This window comes from Neophocaena asiaeorientalis, unplaced genomic scaffold (assembly GCF_003031525.2).
Source record: "Neophocaena asiaeorientalis asiaeorientalis breed wild unplaced genomic scaffold, Neophocaena_asiaeorientalis_V1.1 scaffold148, whole genome shotgun sequence".
NCBI lineage: Eukaryota > Metazoa > Chordata > Mammalia > Artiodactyla > Phocoenidae > Neophocaena > Neophocaena asiaeorientalis.
In genome coordinates this window covers 5,007,387-5,026,592 of record NW_020174050.1, presented here as the reverse complement: position 1 = coordinate 5,026,592, position 19,206 = coordinate 5,007,387, and the positions used below count along the sequence as shown (strand labels likewise).

General features: G+C 48.1%; 1 protein-coding gene across 2 annotated transcripts in view; it reads right to left on the bottom strand.

The window, feature by feature from the left end:
* SHROOM3 (shroom family member 3) overlaps positions 1 to 19,206 on the bottom strand; it is a 57,754-nt gene that overhangs the window by 17,262 nt on the left and 21,286 nt on the right. Inside the window, exons 3-6 of one of the 2 annotated variants that reach the window (XM_024754109.1) lie at positions 15,230 to 18,386; positions 8,489 to 8,562; positions 3,947 to 4,741; positions 2,365 to 2,871 (exon numbers count right to left, since the gene is read on the bottom strand). In XM_024754109.1, the coding sequence (XP_024609877.1) occupies positions 2,365 to 2,871; positions 3,947 to 4,741; positions 8,489 to 8,562; positions 15,230 to 18,386 (4,533 nt within the window). Of the gene's footprint in view, positions 1 to 2,364; positions 2,875 to 3,946; positions 4,742 to 8,488; positions 8,563 to 15,229; positions 18,387 to 19,206 lie in introns of both variants that reach the window. The other variant, XM_024754110.1, reaches the window with a different exon arrangement.

The following is a 19,206-nucleotide window of genomic DNA, read 5'->3' as shown; positions in this document are numbered from 1 at the left end:
CCAGCATACTAGGGATGGAAAACCACCAAGGGCAATATTGGGAAGGGGAGTGGGAGTCAGGACTATGGACATTTAACCTCTCTGCATGTTTCTCCTTTTGTGATAGATAGAATGATACTGACTCCCTGTTTCACAGAAAGACAACAGGGAGCCTCGACTTAGTCACTGTGAAAGCCTTTTCAAGGCTTTCAAGTCTCAGGTTTTAGGTTAATTACTTCCTACTCTTCCATGTTACCCATAATGTTTCTGACGTCTACTATAATTGTTGCTTGCACACCTACCAGTTCTCCTTTTCATGTAAGCCTGAGGCTCTATGTAAGCCTGGAACTTGGAGCTTGCTGGTCAACAGTGAACGGATACAAGAGGTAAAATCTACTCACTGATTACACGGCAGGGGGGATTTCAAGGCTGGAGAACAAACTAGAAGTTGGGAACCTGAATAACTATGCTCTTTGTTTTACTATAGTCAAGCTGCCTTTCATACTCTATAGGTAAAGCCCTACTCACTGAATAAATGACTCTATGGACATAATTAGGTTCTCTAGGAGAGGTAGTCTTGTGACATTGTTTAACATCTAGACCATCATTTTACTATGGAATAAAGAGCCACCAAAAAGGTGTTTTTACTAGTTTCCCGCTTGCTGGGGTTATTCCTCTAAACAATACAGTCATATTAATCCAGTTAATTGAAAAGATGGGGAAAAGGTCTTCTGATATAGTCCCCCCCCACCCCGACATATATTCACTGCCTCACAAATAGGCTTCTTGGACATCTATCTGATTAAACCTCACAGTGGCTATTGGCGCAGTCTCCTGTACAACAAGGACAATGCTCATTTTTACCAGAAGATGGCGATGCCATCCTTTTGCAATTCCTTAGGAAGCTCTCAGTGCTGCAAAAGCTACATGACCATTTCACTTCTAAACCTATGTTCTCATGGATAATGCCAGGAAATGCTTTTCTAAGCATGTACTTGTAAATTACTTTGGGCTTCCCATAGCGATTGACTGGAGGACAACCACCCGTGGTGAACCGACTGGCACATCCACAGAAACTCATCTGTGGGTCCCTCACATACCCAGTGGATTGCCTTGCACATTGTAGGTGCTTAAGAAGTGTTTGCTAAACACATGACCCTGGATAAGTCACTTCTCCTCAATTAGTCTCTGTTTGCCACATCTGAAAAAGGAGGGGCTGGACAAGGTGACTGCTGAGGGCTTGTATCAGGAGAGCCTCCGATAACCTATCAGATAGCCTGTAAGTACCACGCAGTTCTTTCCTTTCTCCCCTCCCCTGTGTTCCTGTTAGTAATTTAGCGAGAATCAGTTGGAAATTTCTAAAATGCAAGCCCAAATTCAGATGGAATGCTCTCCGCTTTTATGTAGTCTGGAAGCCACTAACTGGAGCTCCGGACTGTTGATCCATATAGTTTTCATTGAAAATTTAAAAGAAAATAAAAACCATTCTAAATCTCTCCCACAGTAGTCCCTTAAGGAAATCAAACATGCAAGAAAATACTGCAATAACCCGGGAGAAATCAAAAGGAGGAAAAATACAGACTGCTCACGTTCCTCTCACCAGCTGTGGGCAGGCGCTGGGATGCACGTTACAGGACAGGGAACGCGCTGCTCAGGGAGCTTCGGGTGCAGGCCCACGGCTGAACAAGACCATGGGCGCACTCCTGTTCAGCCCCTTCCTGATGTTCAGGATGTGAGCAGACGCCCACCCTACCTCTTCAAAGGTGAATGTCAGCGGAGTAAGTCAATCTGTTTCTCTAGGCTGTCATGCTTTTTACAAGACCATGTTCACCTCGGCCGAGGGGAGGCCCCTGTGTGCTCACCACTTCCACCTGCCCCTCCCTCAGCACTAACCCATGTGGGGCTCTGTAAGGGCAACTCTGGCAGAATGGGCAGCTGCACGTGTGCTGAGTTTTTAGGGGCACTGTATAAGCACTGAGAGCGCGCAGACACCATCACTCACATGTTCTATGACTTCAGCTGGGCGTGGTTCTCATTCCTCTCTGCTTCAGTTTCCTCATTTGTAAAATGGAGATAAAATCAGTAGCTATCTCAGAAGGTTCTCACGAACATTAAATGAGATAATGCTTACATAAAGAATATGATGCTTGACGCAGAGAACGTGAACGATAGGTTATAAACTAATTACTATTACTATTACTACTTGTTGCTGGGCAAACAACTCAAGGTAGGTCAGAGCCATTCCCCTAAGGCTGAGATGGAATGTCAGTCTGGGGTCAGGATCTTTGGAAGCGGAAAACCTCAGATGAGCAGTTCTAGACTTATCATCACCCCCATGGAAGGAGTTCAATTTTAAGTCTCTTTGGGTCATGACCAGGGACTTACCTCTTAGCTTCACATCCTGGGAAGCTGACAGTTCTCTGCATGGCCTTCCTCTTTATGCTGTTTTCCTTCAGCAGATTAGCATCTCGTGGAAACAAACCTTCCATCAGGTCCATAGTTGTCTTCATTCTGGAGTCTGGATCCAAAATGTCTGCCAGAGATTTGTCTTGGTGGACAATTTCCTTGGCCAGAGTCTCTGTTCTCATGTCTTCTGAGGTCTTCTGAGGGCCAGAACTGACATTCTCTTCTAAACTTTGAGTCCCACTGACTTGGTCGTGGCTGAGGCTTTGGGTCTGGATGGAAGGTGGCTGCCCTGGGCTTGGCTTCTTGCTAAGAGACCCGGCAGGCTGGGGCGGAGCACCAGTGGTGGAGGGTGGGTTGGTCTCATTGGCCTCTGAACTCTTGATGGAAGTTTGGGATCTGGAAGCCAGTATCTGACTATCAACCAAATGGGCTGCACCAGGGCTGGGCCTTTCCTTGGCAACTGTCACCTTGGCAAGTTTGCCGGAGCTGCTAGGGGTATTAAAAGAGAGTGGTTAAGAGAAGAGTCAGCAGGAGGGTGAAGGAAGGCAGGGAGACGTTTGCACATGAGGGCTGCAGCTTCCCACACACATCAGGAGTTTCTGGGGTTGTTATTCCCCACAAACGGCAGGGTTCAAAAGGGCTTTCAATTAAGTCCACTAGCTGGTCACAGGGAGGTTGTGTGACTTTTTAAGGCTGGAGAACAAACTAGAAGTTGGGATAGATGTAGCAGGTAGATGTAGGAGGAATTCAGTTTTGGTGAATGTTGTTCTCTGATTCTTATCAAAGTGAACAGAGGGTAGTGAAAGGGAACAGGTGGTGTTTAGGGGAAGTTACGACAAGGGTGCTATCAGACAATGTATTTTAGTGCTGTCCTAGGGAGTATGTGTTGGGAAATGCCTCTTCCTCATTCTCCTGGCTTCCAAGCAAAGGTCTTCCCTAAACGTTAATGACCTTCAGCCTTACTTTTTATTCCTTCCTATGGACAGAGAGAGTGACTCTGCAAAGAGAAGCTGACCATAGCCCATTCCTAGTCCAGCCTCTTTAGAGAGTAAGGTTACCTCCAGGCTTGCTCTTGCGTGTTCACACGTGTGCTTGCTGTGTGTGTGTCTTGCACAGCCTGTGACTAGGCGGGCATCCCTGTTTAATTTGGGGCTCAGTATCAGGAGGCCCACTTATACTCAGATAGGAGCCATATTCTCCAGGATCAGCTCTCTCAGTACTAAAAGTGATTTTTTTTTGTCTTCTGAATGCCTTTTTCTTTTGCCTTATTTCTTAACGGGTTCAGAACTCTGGGCAGGGAAGAGGGATGCTGTTTATTTGGACTCTTTGAACCTGCCACATCCACAGAAATGAACCTCACCTCGGCGCCCAAGGACTACTAAAATGACGACCACCAAGGTCAACAAATGGAACAGCTGTGCCAGTGTCGTGAGCTGGGCTCCTGTTAAAAAACCTCCACAGGGCTCTCCAGTGGCCAGCACAGGCGGCTCTGGGAAGCGTGGAGTGTGGAAATCTCTTCCTGGGGAGGGAGACCCTTAACTTGGCGGAGGGCTGCTCTCACCTGGCGTGGGGCTCCCGGTAGTCCTCGCTGTCCCACTGCTCTGCGCACACAGCTTCAGGGGGAGGCGAAGGGAAGCGGTCCAGGTTCTGGGCCGGGGCTTCCCAGCTGGGCGGGGGTGGCGCTTCGCAGGCGGGGCCGGAAGAGGCGGTGGAGCGTAGGTCCCTGTCAAACACCTGGTCGTCGTTGTCCTCCAGAGGCGGCAGGGAGGCCAGCGGGGCCGACCCAGAGATCCGGAGGGAGACCCTGCCCAGAGTGCCTGGGGCCCCGAGGGGCGTGTCCGGGTCTGAAGTGCTGCTCGGGCTGGGGAGGGCCTGCGGCTTGGGGTAGTGCTTGGGGCTCGCGCACCCAGGCGATGTGCCGTCCTCCGGGAGGCTGTCCTCTCGGACCGCGTGGGCCCTCTTCACCCAGGGCGGGGAGGGCCGCGTCCCTGCTCCCTCCTCCTTCCTGCGCTCGGGGCTGGGAGGCTGGGCCGGCCAGTGGCCGCCATTTTTGGGGGTCCCGGCTGGGGTGCAGGGCTGGGCGGCGGCGGCCTGTGAGCAGTAGCTCAAGGGGCCAGAGGCAGGCAGGGCTGAGCTCGGCGGTGCAGCCCTGGTGTCCGGGAGATGCCCTTGCGCTCCTGAGGGCAGGGGCCGGGGGCAAGGCGTTCTGCTGGCCTGCCTTGGAGGGTCCAGTGGTCCCAGACCCCTGCCGGGAATGGAGACACCACCACCTGCTTTGCAGCCCGAAACCCCGCAACGAGGGCTGGGATGGTGTTGGAGCAACAACATCTCTTCACGGCTGGAACAGCTGAATGGCCTGGAGTGGGATACAGACACATAGGTTAGCTCTGAAGAAAAGGGGCAAACACTGAGCCCAAGGTGCATTTCATGGACGGGAAAAGCATTTGATGGGGAGAAAGAAGCCCGGAGAAGCTGCACACTGTCTTCCCTTGGCTGCTCATACAAAGAACCAAGTTTAAATGAGATGCCAAGTAGGCATAAACTCCTGCAGGAAAATGTCACACGGCAAGCCTGGGGTCACAAGGCATTTCTTTTTATTAACCCTCTCATCACCCCATCTACCTCCCCCCATGCAAGGCAGCTTTTGAGGACAGGCTTCAGGATATAAAAGGCAGGAGCAGGTATGTTTCTTCTGCTCCTTTTAGGACTAGTTTGGGAACCAGTTCCTGACTCTGGGGAAAAGAATGCTGCCTCATTCTCCACAGGTGTGAGCCCCACGGGGGAGGTCTGTTTGGAAAGTATTTGCGTGGGCTGCAGAATCTGAAGGGTTTATTTACAACTTTCTCTTAGTCTCCCAGTGTTTTCATTTCTTAAAATGGAAAGTAAGAAGGAAAGGGAGAGTCTCACCTAAGGAGCTAATAAGCAGTTACCTCTGGAGAAAGAGACTGACCATAACGAGCAAATAGGGTGCATGGCCGTTTAAACAGCTGTCCTCTAGTCTCTTAAGGAAAAACCCAACAATTGCCAATACGTTTGTTAACGTGTTTGAAAGGAAAAAAAAGGAGAACAAAAACAAAGAAAACACGTCTCTAGCACTGCCTGCCTGCCATGCAAGAGTTAATGTGAGGATAGGGGCTTCCCTGGTGGCACAGTGGTTGAGAGTACGCCTGCCGATGCAGGGGACACGGGTTCGTGCCCCGGTCCGGGAAGATCCCATGTGCCGCGGAGCGGCTGGGCCCGTGAGCCATGGCCGCTGAGCCTGCGCGTCCGGAGCCTGTGCTCCGCAACTGGAGAGGCCACAACAGTGAGGGGCCCGCGTACCGCAAAAAAAAAAAAAAAGGGGGAGACATCACTAAAACACACAATAAAATATTATTTATCTTTTAAAGATGTAGCCCAAATAAACTTTGATATAACATTTTTAGTTTATGTTTAATCTTCCTAGTTTACAGGAACCATACTGTAAAAAACTATATTTTTGAAGGTAATAGTTGAGTTAAATGCTTAGTTTGGTTGAGAATACTTCTTCCTGGTAATTGTTTTCCAAGAATAAAGACTAGTATCATAAAGATTTTATTTCAGTCTCTTTTATAATAGAGTGTGAGAGACAAGCATCTATTGACATGTATCCAGGAATCAAGTTTGATTAGTCTCATGTTTTTCCTTCATAGCATTTTTTAATGTGGTTTAAAAAAACCCCACATAACATAAAATTAACTACTTTAAATTCATTTTAATGTTAAATTTTAAAATGTTCAGTTCAGTAGTGTTAAATACACCAATACTGTTGCAAAACAGATCTCCAGAACATTTTCATCTTGCAAATCTGGAACTATATACCTATTAAGCAACAACTCTTCTTTTGCCACTCCCCTGGCCCTTGTAACCACCATTCTACTTCTCTATAAATTCGACTACTTTAGATACCATACAAGGGGAATCATAAGGTATTTATGACTGGCTTATTTCACTTAGCATAATGTCCTCGAGGTACATTCAGGCTGTAGCATGTGACAGCATTTCCTTCCTTTTAAAGGCTGAATAATATTCCACTGTACGCATATACCACATTTTGTTTACCCACTCATCCATCTGTGGACATTTGGGTTGCTTCCACCTCTTTGCTATTGTGAATAGTGCTGCCTCGAACATGGGTACGAAAATCTCTCTTCAAGACACTGCTTTCAATTCTTTGGATTTATACTCAGAAGTGGGATTGCTGGGTCATATGATAGATTTTTAATTTCTTGAGGAACCTCTATACTGTTTCCGTAGCAGTTATACCATTTTGTAACCCTACCAACAGTGCACAGGGGTTCCAATTTCTCCGCATCCTCACCAACACTTGTTCTTTTATGTTTTCTCGATCGTAGCCATTCTAATGAGTGTGGTTTTGACTTGCGTTTCTCTGATGATTAGTGATGTGCAGTATCTTTTCATGGGCCTGTTGGCCATTTGGAGAAATGTCTGTTCAAGTCCTTTTTGGAATCCAGCAATTTTATTTTTTGTGGTTGAATTTAGTTTCACCTTAGACTTCAGACCAGCTCTCTCTTTTTTTTTGTGGTACGCGGGCCTCTCGCTGTTGTGGCCTCTCCCGTTGCGGAGCACAGGCTCCAGACGCGCAGGCTCAGCGGCCATGGCTCACGGGCCCAGCCACTCCGCAGCATGTGGTATCTTCCCAGACCGGGGCACGAACCTGTGTCCCCTGCATCGGCAGGCGGACTCTCAACCACTGCGCCGCCAGGGAAGCCCTGCCATGCATTCTTATACCACCATTTGTTTGTGCTCTTATTTCCTCCCGACCCCTACAAGTGGACTCCATTATATAAATTTCTAAGTTCACGTCACTCTTTTTTTTTGTTTTTTTGCGGTACGCGGACCTCTCATCGCCGCGGCCTCTCCCGCCACGGAGCACAGGCTCCGGACACGCAGGGTCAGCGGCCATGGCTCACGGGCCCAGCCACTCCCCAACATGTGGGATCTTCCCGGACCAGGGCACGAACCCCTGTCCCCTGCATCGGCAGGCGGACTCTCAACCACTGCGCCACCAGGGAAGCCCCAGACCAGCTCTCCTTTGGCAGAGCTCTAGTTCAATGTTAGTCTTCCCTTGTCTCTAGCTTTGAATTAATGCAGCCAAACTAAAGTCCTCAGCCTCACCTTGACCGCTTCACATTAGGCACAGCTCCAGGAGCAAGACCCACTACAGAAGGCTGCTCTTGGCAGTGAAGGAGGTACCCTAACACCCACTTCCTGACCATGCTGGCAGTATTGGGTTGAGCTATCGAGAAGGTGAATGCCAGAAAAAGAGAGAAACAATGATTGAATGAAACAGTAAAAATTAAGGAACTGGCTTGAAAAAAACATGGACGGTAGCAGGGAGGGTTTAAATGTATTAACGTTAGTAATAACAGATGACAGTAGCTAGTCCTATAATGCTGCATTAAAACTACACACAGGCATGTGGTTCAGAGGAAACTCTCTTTGGAAATTTCTACTTCTTAAGCTCCAAGTGAATAGTTTAAAGATTCTAATTCCGAAAAATTGTCCATTATACTTTTTCTACCCAGGAGAAATGATTTTGATGGCAACTTTTAAAACATGAATTTCCTGCTATTTTCTAAGTGCCTAAAATAATGACTTTAGAGCTTTATTTTTTACTTCAGGTGATTCCTGCAAGTTTGTCTTGTTCTGCGAAGGCTGTTCGTGACGCTCATTCTTCCCCTAGTGCTTTATTCAGCAGACCTGATCCTCTGGGTCAGAGCCAGAAGAGATCAGCCACGTTTAAGAGAGGCCCCACGTGTGAGAGCCAGAGGATATCCTTGAGAAGAGCATATCCATCAACTATTCTGATGCCAGACTTACTGGAAGTCAACCATTGCTTCAACAGCACACATTCAAAACCTATTTTGAATAGTATCATTCTTAGAGAAAGTCATCTATAAGTAAAAAAGAAAGCTCCCCATGGCCTAGACAAACTGAAGAGGTGGCACATGACACTATGAAACATCATAACATCACACTCGATTTCTGGTAGAGAGGAACAGAAGCATTTAACTCCAGCAGCATTCATAAGGTAGAGGGCATCATAAATACAGATACATACCCGGATGCTGGGCCAGCCAAATAACATGGATCCTTCACAAGACCAAAGCCATTGTTTTCCCCCAAAAGCACATCCTTAAAACACAAGAGGCACAGCGTTATTACCAACAGACGGGTATTTAAATTTACCAAGGGGGTGGAGGCATAAAGGAGAAGGGACATTTATTGGAGGTCCACTATTTATTATCAGGCATTGTGGTGGTACTCTTACATACTAACCCATTTCATCCGCAAAGCCCAGGAAGTACTGTTAATCCCACTGCACTGATGAGGACACAGGCCCCAAGAGGTTAACTTCCCCAAGGTCACAAGTGGCAGAACCTCAGTCTACCTCACTGGGTGCCTCTCCTAACAAAGACATTTTCTCAACAATAACAATTCTCTCCGGACTTCAGACAACTCCTATACTTGAAATATAATGATGAAATTAAATCAAAGGGCCAAGCTTTCAAAACAGCAATAGGGAAATATGGGAGATGACAGGAAGAGGAGAATTTACTGAATTCAGCAAAATCTCAAGAATTAGATATGAATCTGGCTTGTAATCAGGTTGAAATACGTTCTCTCTGGGAAAAACATCCCACCCACATGTAACGTCAGTGACTCTGGGGACACTTCAAGGGTAGTCATTATTTGTTTTTGTTTTAAATAAGGGTATATATTAGTTTCCTGAAAGGGTTGTAGGTCAGTTTTTGTTAGCGTAAAATCAGTTCATATGTACAGGTTGATAAAACTCTCAATTATTTATGATAATAGGAGACAGGGAGAAAACAGGAAAATTAAATCCACATGGAATCACTGAACTTAATTTCAACAATTTATTTCACCATTTATTCTGTCCAAAGGGCCGACTGCTTTTCACCACCCCACCCCACTCTCTCTCTCTCTTTCTTTTTTTCCCCCCCAATCATTGGGAGAGGTACTAAGAAGCAATGAAAAGAGCCAAAGGTGGGTGGGAGAAGGTCCAAAGGAGAAACAACCCTGAATATTATTAGTAACTGCAGCTTCCCCCTACTCGGCATTTACTGTGTGCTGGACACTCAGCCAAGCTCCTTAAAATCCTCAAATGATGTGCCTGGAGCTGTGTTAGGCACCTGACATTTCTTCTGTAATTTAATCTATAACAATGGGGAGAGGGGAGGTAATTGCAGCTCAGAGAGGATAAGTATCTTACCCACAATTAAGTAAGCAGCTAGGATTCAAACCATGATTTCCTCAAAGCCTAAGGTCGATTTTTGGAATCTTAAGTTGAATGGTGGCCGAGCTGGATACAATCAGATGTCAGTGCTTTGAGAAAAAGGAATTCCATGTGTCCCTGATTTGCTCAAATATCACTAGAGGGAATGGGAATTCCTACTCTCTGCAAAACCCTATGGTCCCTTTATAACCAACAAGGACCTACTGTATATATAGCACAGGGAACTCTGCTCCATATTCGGTAATAACCTGAATGGGAAAAGAACTTGAAAAAGAACAGATACATGTATAACTGAATCACTTTGCTGTACACCTGAAATTAACACAACACTGTTGATCAACTATACTCCAATATAAAATAAAAAGTTAAAAAAAAAAAGTCTTTCCTCACTCCACCCCCTCTGTTGACATGAATGTTCACCTTCGCCAATAATTAACTGGAAAAGCCTATCTAGGTCCCCTTAAAGCTCCTAACCTAGTTAACGTTCAAATATATATTTCTACTCTATTATTTCCTTTGAATTACAGTATGAGCTTGATGTTTCTGTGGGTGTATATAAAATAAAAGAACTCAGACCCAGCAATAGGCCACTGAGAGAACTCTACATCTCCTGTCAATGGAAATACCGTTTGCACAGAAGGAAAATGCCTTCCCGACCTAGCAGAAAGCCCAAGGAGGATACATTCCTGTTGCATTTATTTGCTTAGACTGGGCACGTATGCACTTTCAAAGAAGACCTGATTTTCTATGAACCGGTAAGAAGTATAAACTATTACGACAATTTAGGAAAAAGCAGTGGCAATGGGAGAAATACCAGGCATAGAGTTATGCCAACAGGAACTTAAGTGTCTGTTTTTGTTAGTCGCCTCTAACTTCTTCTGACTGACTTACAAGTACACCAGTTCTTATTCTGCATTAGGCACAGCACAGGGAGACCTGTAAACCCGAATCCCATCCAATTCCGATTCTCACTCTTCCTTTGGATTCTGAATTAAGTATCCTAGTATCTCTATGACCAATGAAATATGAAGACAATATTCATCTACTTTGTAATATCTGCTTCAAGGATCTGCTAAAATGAATTAGAAATTCAGTTAAAAAAATTTTAAATGTTATTTAAATGTATAACAGTAATTGATAAATGTTAAAATGAAATCAATTCACTGGCTGGAGTTTTCAGATATAAGATGTTTAACTCTCACCTCCCTCCAGTCGCCCAGTCTTTTTTGATAACGGGAGGCAGCATGGTATAGTGACTTAAAACCTCTGGAGTCAGACAGTATGGGGTCAAGACCTTGCTCCCACTATGCTGGGCAAATTTCTCAGCCTTCCTGTGCCTCAGTTCCCTCATCTGTAATATGGCGGTAACAACGGTATTGCCTCCTTTGCATAGATGTAGGATTAATTTTAAGCTTATAAAACATAGTACAGTGACTGGCACATAGTAAACATTTGATTATTCGTAGCTAGTTGTAACTTTACATTTTGTGGCAAGTTGATTCTGGTATTTATCCCCAGGCTTGTTGAGAGGTACTAAAAATGATATACAAGTTGCATCCTACAGAATCAAGACTACATCCAACATTGTGGGGTTCCATGCACTGAGCGATTTCCTCAGCGATCAAATGTGTGTCACATCATCCCATGGTGAGTGTGCTACATATAAGAAATGAAGATCTCTGAAGATACAGTGAGAACCAGAGAAGACGCTAACTCAGCATTTTGAAAAAAAAAAAAAAAATACCCCACCAGGAATCTTATTTCTCCAAAAGCTTTCTTTTTATAGCCTCTGCTATATTTTAGATCTATGCCAACGAACAGGTGTAAATTTCCATCTCCAAGGTAGAAATGTTTGGACTTTTTCCTGCAGCTTTGCAGGGCCTACCTACTTTAAAACAGTTACGTTTTCTAAAGTCTCACAAAAAGTAGGAAATAGCCAAGAATTTGATGTGCCCTTCAGCTCCGTCACTAATATCCATTTGTTCTGCAATTACACCCTTAAAATTAAGAGGAATTGGGGCTTCCCTGGTGGCGCAGTGGTTAAGAATCCGCCCGTCAATGCAGGGGCCTCGGGTTTGAGCCCTGGTCCAGGAAGATCCCACATGCCACGGGGCAACTAAGACCGTGCGCCACAACTACTGAGCCTGCGCTCTAGAGCCCGTGAACCACAGCTACTGAAGCCTACGCACGTAGACCCTGTGCTCAGCAACAAAGAGAAGCTACCACAATGAGAAGCCCGCACAGTGCAACAAAGAGTAGTCCCCATTCACCGCAACTAAAGAAAGCCCACGCACAGCAACGAAGAGCCAACGCAGCCAAAAATAAATAAATAAATCAATCTATTAAAATTAAGAGGAATTAAAGGAGAGGGAACAGGAGGCGGCTTGTTCAGAGACGACCACAGCTGGCTAAGGAGAGGCCCGGGGGTGCTGAGTGTCTGAGCAGGTCTCAGGCTACAAAAGGTGGCAGCCTTCTACAGTCATCGTTTCAGGCCCAAGAATGATCAAGTTTTATAAACAGAGAAACTGATTTCCATGCTGACCTTGTTTTGGAAGCAAAAACTATCCTCACTAATGGACTTTTGAAAAGGAGCTGAATCCTTGCCCAAAGCTTGCAAAATCCTGCTCTATTAGTATCTACCTGGCAGGAGCAAGCAGTGTTTGTTCAGGATGCCTCAGACTGAGCCAGCACCAGAAACAGACTCCATATTTTGGGTTTAACTCAACCAGATGATTTAGTCGCTACAGGGTCGCTTAATTTCTCAGAGTCCTCTAAAGCTGGGATGAGAAAAACTGTTATTTAACACCTTCACTAAAGCTTAATGGTAAAAGTTCCTGGAATTTATTCAAATAAATAATAATATCTTAAAATATTAACCACAATAATTATGTGGAGACTAGTTTTATTTTGTTTTTCACTAGTTCTACAACTAAGGTAGATAACGGGTGTATGAAGAAGATGCGAGAGGCAGACCTTGCCATGGACCAGTCTCAGGGCAGGCACGGGTGCAGCTGCTGAGCCAGGGAATGAAGGAGGAAGCCTAAGAACACAGTCTTGATGCAGTTGCAATCTAGGGGATGATAACCTATTTTCAGAATTCGTAGGAGCAAAGCAGCGCAGATAAAGTATTTCACATTGAAACATTTCCCCCCCTCTGGCATCATATTCCCGTTAAATAATTTCTAAATATGGTACTCCCTTTATTAAAGAGAACATAAATAATGTTCTGTATTTAGCTGCCTTTCTAGAAAGTTTATCAAATAATACCAAATAATTGGGATTTAATTGGGATCATTTCTCTATACTGCCTATGTTTTAGCTCTATTTCCCAGTTTACCAGGCTTGAGAAGTATCTGGAAGGGCAAAATAACATTCATAACCATCCAACAAATTCCCCAAGAGAGAATAATGACATCGATCAGAAGATGATTTAGTTTTCACCTAAGCATTTCTATTTTCTTCAGGACATCGGGAGAGAAATAGAGAAAATGTTTGTTCTGCTACGTGGTGAGCTTCCGAAGCCCATCAAACTGGCTGAAATGGCACGTTACACATATGGATTTTAAAAGCGTCTTAGGTGTAGGATAAGGACTGGAAATTAGCTCTGTTCTTCATGCTAAGGGGTGAAAAACAGCTACTGGAGGCTTATGGAGGATTGCCTCTATAGACTGTGTGTGTGTGTGTGTGGTGTGTGGGTTATATTGGGGAGAAAATATTTCTGAAGAGAAAATATCTGGGAGGGAGCAGTATTTTCTCACAATGCTGTGCGTATGTGTGTTGCAGAAGCAGTGCAGCAGACAGATGTCTCAGACAGTTAACGGCTAACTCTTCTTTGTCCGAAGCTGTTTCCTCCAACTCAATGCCTCCCCCACACAACCTCCAACTCTTTGTCAACATCCTGCTCATCCTTTATAGCCTGGTTCATATCCCTTCTCCTTCAAGAGATGCTCTCTTAGATCCTCTCAGAATTACTATCCCTCCCACAACATCTTATTTATGACCACTCCCAAAGCATTCACTATTCGTGTTAGTTATTTATATGTAAGTTCATACTCTTTTGCTCAATTGTGAACCCCAGAAAGGCATGACCCTTATTTTCCTTTACGTTTCCTTTAAACCTATAAGCAGTCCTTTTCGTAAAACATACGCTCTACAAATGCTTGCTAAATGATTACATTCTCTGCTGGGGAAAACAGAATCTGAGAAGGGACAATGGAGGGGTATTCTTCCCTGTGGTAACATATATGTGAATTCCTCGCATCTTCTTACCTGGCAAGGGAACCATGAGCAGCACATCGACTTGCAGTGCACGTGGAGCTTGAGAATGGGCTAAGAATTAGGGGAATTGATAGACTCCTGGAGTCAGAGTGCTCGGATTTTACTCCTAGCTCCGCCTAAAATTTCCAGTGGAAAGCGCCTCGTGATCTTTTCATAGTCTGGAGACTTTATGAGAGAATTGGAAAGTCTGACATTCTCCTATCTCACCACGATAGTACACAGAAAGAGGCAGAGAGACATGGATTTGGTATGGATAATATACTCCACCACATAGGATTATTTTGAGGATTAATGAGATAATAAACATAAAAGCATACTGAGTTGAAGGCCTGGAGCTCAATAACCAACAACTATCAAAGTCAATAACTATACTTATTTTGTAAATGCAAAAGTCCAATAGAAACGAAGAAGGTATGAAGCTAACGTCTTTAAAATACTGAGACACAGCCTCTATTGCATGAACTTAAAAAAAGAGAAAAGAAGCAAAACAAACAAAAAAACAAAACGCAAAAAAAACCCCGAAACAAAAAGATAACCCCTAAATTTTCCTAATCTAATTCTTACACTGAGAAGTGGGTGACACTAAAATGAAGTTATTATATATATATGTACATACTATATAATACATACATACTATATATGTATGCGTGTATATATATTATATACACTTGTCTTCCCAGTATCCCCAGGGAATTGGCTCAAGGACCCTCCCCCCCCAGGGACAGATACCAAAATCCACCTGATGCTCTATACTGATAAAATGGCATAGTATTTGCATATAACCTACACACATCCTCCTGTATACTTTAAATCATCTCTACTTACAATCTAAATACTACGTAAATAGTTGCTGGTGTGCTGGCAAATTCAAATTTTGCTTTTTGGAACTTTCTGGAGTTTTCCCAATATTTTCCATTCCAGTGCAGAACCAGGAATACGAGGCCTACTGTGTGTGTGTGTGTACACATATACATCTAAATCCACTGATACACACTCATATATATGTATAGATATCTATATTGGTATACAATACATGTATCTACATAAGATATCTACACAACTGTATCGATATCTCCGTACTATATATCTGTATCTCTGTAATGATCTCATCAAACAGGGGCACTGACAAAAGACAGCACCTTATGAAAACGAATGCTACTCTCTTGCGTGTAAAAGGAAAACGAAGGGGAGAGGAGAGGTTAGAGAAGTCGCACTAAGGCTTCCAGGATGCAAGGGGCAGTGCTAGGACCCGCTGGCTGCACATACCTGGCGCTTGTCTACGGTGGGAGATGACCGTGACCTCATGTGGACAGGGATGGCCTGGACGCCTGAGCGCTCCAGCAGGTCCTCGGCCGACATGGACTTCCCGGCCCTCCCGGCCGCGGACGCCCACGGGGAGGGCTCCCCAGGGGTCCTGTCCAGCCTCTGGGGGCCCTTTGGACCGCTGTTAGCTCCACTGAGCAGTTCTCTCGGGGCTTGGTCTCCGCGGCGCCGTTCCCCGAGGTGGCGGCCGCCGGCAAAGGAGCTGCTGCGATCTCGGGGGGCCCGTGGCGGCTCCCCGCCACCCCCTTCCGCGGTGGCCGGCTGGAGGGCGGCCTCCCTGCGGGGCGGCAGGCTGGGCTCCCGCAGAGAGGAGAGACTGGAGGCAGCAGCGAGGCTGGGGCCCTCGGGCGCGGCCTGGAGGTAGGCGCTCTGGGCGCGCTCCCGCAGCGGCCCAGGCTCCTGGAGGCCGCAGCCGGCGGCAGCGGGCCGCTTGCCGGTCTTGCGCTGAATGTAGTCGGCCAGCGCGCTCTGCTGGAACTGCTTCAGCTCGGGCCCCGACAGGCTGAGAGTGGAGCAGGCCCTGCCGTCTCGCTCGAAGATGCGGCGCCGGTCAGCCACGGAGCTCTCCGCGAACTGTGGCCCCTTCCTTGGAGGGCCCGGGGGCGCCGGCTCGGCCTCCTCCGAGACCCCCACCTCGTGCATCTTCTCGGGCTCCGAGTACGAGCGCTTCTTCCGCTCAGGGGTCAGGTGCCGGCGGGGCCCCCTCCGGGCGGCGGGGGGCGCGGGCCGGGCAGGGTCGCCCTCGGCCGGGGTCACGCTGTGCCGCTCGCGCGGAGTGTGCGGAGAGGCGGAAGTCGGCGCTTCCGGGCTCCGCAGCCCCACGTGGGCAGAGGCGGGTCGCAGCCGCCAGGGCCTGGCGGCTGTGGGCGTCCCCGGCTCGAGGTCCCGGCGTCGAAAGGAGGTGGCGCCCAGGACGCGGGACTGCGCATCCTTGATGCTGTTCCGGTAGGCGCGGCTGAAGGGGGCATCCTGCACGGGCGACTCTGGCGTGCGGGGCCGGTCATCGGGCCACACGGCCTCCTTCTCCGCCTCGCTGAAGAGCTGGAAGGTGCTCTGGCTGCGGAGCAGGCGAGCGTCCCGCCTCGGCTGCTGACCACACGGCTGCCAGGAAACCTCTTCCGACTTCGGCTCCCCGTTTTTGTAGTGCGGCTCCCCATTGCCTAGGGGTTCAATGGATTCGGAAAAACGGATATGGGCCTTTGTCTCCTCCAAGTCATTCCCCAAAGTATTAGAAGTTGGGAGTGTCCGGTTGGGCCTGTGGTTATAACCGTAACTAGAGCTGCCCGCACTCGGGGGTCTCTGGCTCCCTTGCTCTCGCTGCTCGATCTTGGAAACCTTCTCCAGCACGGAGCAGTGGGGCTTCCCATACTGAAAGCCCTGCAGAGCCGAGGTGCTGCTGGAGCTAAGCCTCCTTCGGCCCAGACTGGATGTCTCCTGCGGGGGCGGGGAGGGCAGCTCTTCATACCTTGGGTCTGAACTGTGGAACGAAGCCAAGGCACTGGTTCTCCCCTCAGGCCTGGGATAGGAAACTGACCTGTCCAGCTGGCTCCTGTGATCAGGAACAACAGTCCTTCCAGAGTCCTCTGCCTTGGTGCTGACTGTACAGGTGGATGTGCCTTCCAGGTAGATATCCTGGGCTCCCCCTCCTAGATCCAGGCTGCTTTGCCTTCTTAGACTCTCAGGAATGTTTTGGAGGGAGGAGAAGGCAGATGTGGTCTTGCCGAAGTTGCCTGGCATGCTCTGGCCCAGGCTGCCTCTGTCGAGCCTCCGCCGGAGGTTGGCATTGTGGTCTTCATGGAAATCCCCCTCCCAAGGCTCTGAGGGCAGGAAAGATCTCTTGTCTTCACCCACTTGCCAGGCCTGAGCCAGAGGGGATTGGAGGCTGTGGTAATTAGAATATTTGTTGCCCTGGGTGCTCTTTCTCTCACTGGGATGTGGGCTGTCGCCTTGGAGAGGTGTGAGAAGTCTCTTCAGGGAGGTCTCCTCCTCGTTTTCAGGCACTGAGAGGAAATGGACTTTGTAGGGGACACATTTGGCTGAAACTTCAGGTTTCCTCTCTCCTGGGGACACTGAGTCATGTTCTAGGGGCTGGCAGAAGGCAAAGCCAGGCCTGCTAGATCCACTTTGGTTCCCATTCTCATCAAGGGTGGCCGTCGTGTCGCAAGCTCCCTGCGGAGCTGGATACCCGCCCTCCTTGGCCAGCGCAGGGTAGAGGGTGCCGTTACCACTCACGGAAGGCCGGGGCACCTGGGCAAAGTGTGGCTCCAGGGAAGGTACCGGGTAGATGCCAGTCGGCAGCAGAGGTTGGCCAGGTTGGGCCTTCTGGGTGTAATTATGCTTGGGCTTCACTGGGGGGCTGTTTTCTGGACTCTTCTCCAGCACAGTATGTAGCTGTTCCTCTATGAAGGGAGATTTCAGGGTGCCTGCAGAGTTTGCCTGAGGCCGGCAGAACCGTTTCTGATCAAGGCTAGACCAGGAGCCAGGCCGCTCTCGCTGCCGAAAGGCCGCATAACTGTCACTCCGAGCCGGGGGCAGGGGCGCACCCACTTTAGGAGGCAAGTTGTCCGCGGTGGTCTCCAAGGAGCTGGGGCAGTGCTGGCTCCAGGAGGGGGGTGGTGCTTCCTTGCCCCGAGGAACACTATGCCATTTATCATAGCCCTGACCATCTGCCAATGCTCGGGCCTCCTTACCTTGCAGGAGCAGGCCTGAAGAGTTCACCTCATACTCTGCTGAGACCCCCCTCCGGGGATCATAGACTGTTTTAACATAGCGAATGTCTGCCTGCCTCATCCCTTCTAGGAGGCCACCTCGAGCAGAAGTGGTGTCCACAGAGCCTGAACGCTCCCGGCCAGAGATGCCGGGGGCCGGATATTCGAGGATGCTAGAACTGGCGGAGAAGGAGCTGTAAGCCGAGTCTCTCTTGTTATGGAGATGGCCAAGCTGCTCAATGCTGCTGGTAGACTTGGCCGGGGAGAGAGGGTGGCAGGGCGGGCATCCCCCGCTGGGCTCCAGGCTGTCCGTGCTCCCCTGGGAGCTGCACCGGTCGGGGCTCCGCCTCAGATAAGCATGGTCATAGCCGGAGAGGTCCCTGGTAGAGGAGCTGGAAGAAAGGGAGGCAGAGCGGTCAGCAGGGAGTCTGTATCATTCAGCAGGCTTACAGGCACGGGACCCAGCCTATAAACGTACCCTTGGGAAAGATGTTTGGTTTCTGGAAGGCTGGGGGGAAAGGGCCATATTTGGGCCTTGCTCAGCCTCCCTACGTGTCGTCACTAGGAGTAACTGCCCAACGCTGCAACCCATGTGCCGCTAATCAATCACCCAGGCTCGCTGAGGGAGAAGCGGGGAGCACGAGGAAGCCACGTGGCCCTCGGACACGGGCGGCACACTGATGGGATGTGCTCCATGCCGGAAGTGACATTCTGCACATGCCAAGAAATGAGAGAGGTGGGCGAGGAAAGAGGAGGAAGAGTGACGGAGACTGACATTTTATGTCTCTTGGGGCGTCTGTGGGGAGAAGGGGAGAGCTTAGTAAGAGACCAGGCACGTGAGTGGGTGAGGGAGACTCTGCACGTGTCCTTGATTTTAGTTAATATCTTTCCTTTTTATAGAATTGGAGGGCTACTCCCTGGCAATCTTCCTGGAATCTCAACTGTACAAGAGACAGTTTGTTTGTGGGGAGAGAGCCAAACACAAAACTGAAAGAGAAATACTGAGAGAATATTATAGAGTTAGAAAAAGCAGATGAGAGAGAAGGAGAGGCAGGCTGGATAAGAAGCTTTAATCATAGGAGGCTCTTGGGTGCTGGGAGCCAATCACCCACGGACCACTTCCCAGAATCTGGGCAAAGCCTCATACACTGGAGGGTAAGACCTCCTTCACGAGCTCGTCCAGGTGATTTTCAGAGCCTGCCTGGGGGAGGG